The sequence below is a fragment of the Amborella trichopoda genome, chromosome 13, assembly GCF_054954075.1.
Source record: "Amborella trichopoda isolate Santa Cruz 75 chromosome 13, AtrichopodaSantaCruz75HAP2 v2.0, whole genome shotgun sequence".
NCBI classification, from domain to species: Eukaryota; Viridiplantae; Streptophyta; class Magnoliopsida; order Amborellales; family Amborellaceae; genus Amborella; species Amborella trichopoda.
Window position 1 is genome coordinate 51,965,468 of NC_142348.1, and position 4,407 is coordinate 51,969,874.

The window sequence follows — 4,407 nt, forward strand, 5'->3', positions numbered from 1 at the left end:
CTCGAACTACAGGACTTATCCTGAACCATCCAATTTGAAATCTAATGAATCAGAATAGTTGTAAGCTCCCTGTACAAAATATAAATAGTCTATTTGTAGACAAAATCCCGAATCAAAATTCATTTACTCCATAATGTCATTTTCTCTATTATCCATCAATGATAGAGGAATGGTATTTGGTAAATAAGCCAACGAGCATCTGCTCTGATTTTCAGGGGATTTAAGACCCGAAACAGAGCCCTGTAAATCCAAACGTGTATCATCCATGCAGTTGGAACTTCAAAAACAGAGTAGATCTAATGATCAGCATTAACATAGATGGTCCATATATAAAATACTCTATTTTCAAGGTTGGCATTTATTTTTCATATTCATGTGCCAAGATCGATTTTGGGAGGGTGGACTTACTGTTACAAAGTGTGTCGCCAAAGATACTTACACCATACTTATTTTTAATATATGCATCCAATTGCTATCTTCAAGGTAGATTTTGGAAGGGTGGATTCACTATAACAAGTGAGATCACTACAAAAGGTGAGTCTGAGACTCACCAAAGACCATACAATTAAAGTTTGCATAATATGCAACCTTAAACAATCTGAGTAATAATAAGTCGTACTTAATATGCAACCTTGAACATCTTATATTTTACACATGAATTAATAATAGATCGTACCTTACCATTCAAAACAAAAAAACCATAAACAATCAAAGTAAGGTGCACCTCCAAACTCTATCATGGATGGAATTTTGGTGTCAAGAATTCTTAGGACGGTGCGCATTTTTATCTCTAATCATAAAACTTTAAACTCCAAAAATAGTTCAAATCAAATAAATCTATAAGCATATGAAAATATTAAAAATGAACTCTCCAGATAAGATGTTGTAAGATGTACTATTTTTAAGACTTGAAATCATTTTTTTTCTCCATATTTATACATTTCGATGTCGAGATGATTAATTGGACGTTTTTCGAACATCAAAACATCAAATATTGCGATGTGCACTTTAATTTTATACTTCAAGGTGTCAATCTTATATAAACTTTTCCTTATTGTGCATGTTATACAAATTGATAGAACTAAGTGTACATCACCTCCAGCTATATTTGGCCCAAAGCCAAACACTTAAATAAAACCTAAACCCTAACCCCTCATACAACCAGCCTAAACAGCCCCAGCCATCTTTGTAAAGAGTCCATAAGAGCTCTCAACTAAACTTCTTTAAAAGTACTTCTTTAAAAGTACAAAGAAGCCTCAGATTGTAACCTTAATATGCATAGAGACATCTTGCATATCAAACAAAAGCCATATCTCATTCACTCTACCACTGAACTCAAATGGTGAATTGTACTGAGCTACTGTGAATACATCAGGCTTGTCGTCATGGCTTTTGCTCTTGGCTATGGCAGTGGACCATTTGGATCCCAACAAGCTAGCATGGAGCTTACTGGCTTCTTGGCCGATGTTGTAATCGCTTACGAACCCACCAAATTGGCGAACAGCTGCGAATTTTTTAACCCACTTTTGGGCTTGAAGTCCCTGAGCCGGAGGTGGATCTGCTTGGTTAGCTCCGGGCACGTAGAAGCTTACAACAAATTCCGAAGCACAAAAGGGTCCACTGCTTGGAAAGACCTCTGTCATAACAGGGGCAGTCATCTCTATCTTGGTTCCATACTTGTTCTTCCCTTGAATGTAATCGAAGAGCCTGAAAATTTACCGGGTTCTTGATGATTTAAACAAATCGGACTTGTACTTCCATTGAATGTAACAAGCAAGCCAAAAAAATTATTGGTTTTTGTCAATCGTTCGAATTGGTTTTTGTCAATCGATCGAATGAAATATAGTTGTTCCTCATCTGAATGTAATAAAAAAGCCCTAGATATTTATTGGCTTTCTGATCAATCAAATAAAACATACTTGCTCTTCCCATGAATGTAATCAAAGAGCCTGAAAATTTCTTGGTTTACTGATAAATCAACCAAAATGCACTTGTATTCCACTGAATCTAATACAAAAGGTCTGAAATTTCATTGGATCCTCAGTTAATTGAACAAACAAACTATAATGATTATTCCATTGAATGCAATGAAAAAGCCTCAAAATTAACTGGTTTTTATCAATTGATCGAATAAACATAGTTGTTCCTGATTTAAATGTGTAATGACAAGGCCTGGAAATTTATTGAGTTTTTGAGCAATCAAATAAAACAAACTTGTACTTCCCTTGAATGTAATCAAAGGCCCTGAAAATTTATTGGATTCTTGGTCCATCAAACAAAAGGCACTTGTACTTCCATTGAGTGTAAAGAAAAAGCCTGAAACTTTCTATCAAAAAAAAAAAGCATGAAACTTTATGGGTCCTTGATAAATCAATAAAACATAATACAAGTTCTTCCCTTGAATGTAAATAAAATAAAATAAAATAAAAAACTCAAAATTTCTTGGTTTTTTATCAATCAATCAGATAAAACAAAGTTGTTTATCACTTGAATGTAACAAAAAAACCCTGGAAATTTATTGGTTTGTCAATCATTGAAATAAATATATAGAACTTACCTCTTGTTCCCTTAAATGCAATTAACGAGGCCGAAAATTTATTGGGTTCTTGGTAAATCAAATAAAAAATACCTGTTCTTCCCTTGAATTTAACAAAAGAGACTCAATATTTAGTGGGAATTGATCAATTAAATAAAACATATATCTTCTTCCCATGAATTTAACAAAAAGCCTGAGCATTGCAAAGTTTACTTTCAATGAAATCAAACATGCTTGCTCTTCCTTAAGTGTAAAAGAAAAATCCTTAACATTTGATGGGCTTTTCTTTTCACTTACCATTTGATCAATTGAATAGATTTAAACTACAAAGTAGAATCAGTAATGGGAGCATAGGTGAAGAAGAAGTTAAGGGGGTTATTTCTTTTGTCATTTACTAAAAGAGAAATTAATCCCATTTTTATGAAATCTGAAGATTTATTTACTTGGATTCAATTGATTAAATTGAACAGGACTTACTGAATTCTTAATCTATTTTTCCAACAAACAAATAGTATAAAAAAAGAAAAGAAAAAGAGACTTTTCCATTAACTACATAGAGATAGCACACAAAGTAACAGTTAAAGTAAGAGAGAGAAAGAACATGTATTGAATTAGAAAGAGATAAACCAAGAATAAATAAATAAAATGAATTAGAAAGAGATAAACCAAGAATAAATAAATAAAATGACTATAGATAAAGGCAAATAAAAGGTCCAGAGAGAGAGAGAGTTGTTACTCAAGAAACCCAGTTCTTGTAGCGCTAACAAAAGAGACATCTTGAATGGGAGAGGTAGACACCCAGAGAGAGAAATTGTAGCGTCTGATTTCGAACCCATCTCCCTCATGAATTGTGGCATAAGAGGGGCACTCTATGCTCTTGCAAGATGGTGGGAGAGCTCCATTTATGGATGAAAGAGAAACCCAAAAGATAACCGTGAAGAGAGAGAAAGAGAAACACATCTTAGAGACCGCCATAGTTGAACCGGAATACATGACAGAGGAGAATTTTAGAGAGAGAGAGAGAGATAAGTGAAGTACGAGTGATGAAGGGAATAGGAAGCCCATAAGACTCAGTGACAACCATGAAATTTCTGAGAATGTCAGAAGTACCCCTGAGTGCTGTTTATATAAGGTGGCGGCTTTACAGAGGAAAGTGCAGCCACACCACTAAACACTCGGATATATTGTTTTTGAAAGAATTGTTTGGAAAATATTTTCTAAACTCTAATTAGGGATTGTATATAATGAGATCATTTGCTTTTGGTGCAAGAAGGTCACCATTATATATAGGGAAAGTATAGAATGAGACTTTTTACCTTTGATACAAGGTGGTCACATTAATCTTTACCATTGGACATAAATTTGGGAGAATCAATATAAAATTTTAAAAGAAATTTTTTCAAACTTTACGACACATCCAAGCTATTGAATTTCATATCGGATGGTTGTAAGTAATTGTGACCAACTTGTATCAAAGATAAATGATCTCATTATATACAATCTCTTATATATAACTATCCGATGTTAATTTTGATAACTTGAGTGTATCACAAAGTTCGAGATTTTTTTTTATTTTGAACTTTGAACTTAGTCAATAGAATAAATAAAACCACCTAATTTCACACCTAATAGTCAAGATTAAATGTGATCACTTTCTATGAAATGTAAATCATCTCATTGTATACTTCTCCCACTAAAAAATTACAAGTAGCAATCAGTTGGGTGGCCCGGTGTGACCCAAAAAAACTAGGACCTAAGCCACAAAACATGGCCAAGGGCTTAGCCATGACTTGGTCACTAGGACCTGAGAGCCATGCCAAGCCTGGCCAAGGCCAAGACAAGGTTGGGACAGGGCCAACCCAATTGGCTTG

The 4,407-nt window shown here is 34.0% G+C and overlaps 1 protein-coding gene across 1 annotated transcript; it reads right to left on the minus strand.

Annotated features, from left to right (window-relative positions):
• Window positions 1-1,012: 1,012 nt before the first annotated feature.
• LOC18445851 (uncharacterized) lies at window positions 1,013-3,551 on the minus strand. Its single transcript, XM_006855977.4, has 2 exons — window positions 3,273-3,551; window positions 1,013-1,707 (listed from the first exon to the last, which is right to left on the minus strand). The coding sequence occupies exons 1-2, from the start codon at window positions 3,527-3,529 to the stop codon at window positions 1,257-1,259; spliced, it is 708 nt and encodes a 235-aa protein (XP_006856039.2). The 5' UTR covers window positions 3,530-3,551; the 3' UTR covers window positions 1,013-1,256.
• Between the last annotated feature and the right edge of the window lie 856 nt (window positions 3,552-4,407).

Coding starts and splice junctions, on each gene's coding strand:
- LOC18445851 (XM_006855977.4), bottom strand. CDS start 3,529: ATGTATTCCGGTTCAACTATGGCGGTCTCTAAGATGTGTTTCTCTTTC. Junction 1,708..3,272: donor ACAAGAACTGGGTTTCTTGA/GTAACAACTCTC, acceptor GTAAATTTTCAG/GCTCTTCGATTACATTCAAG.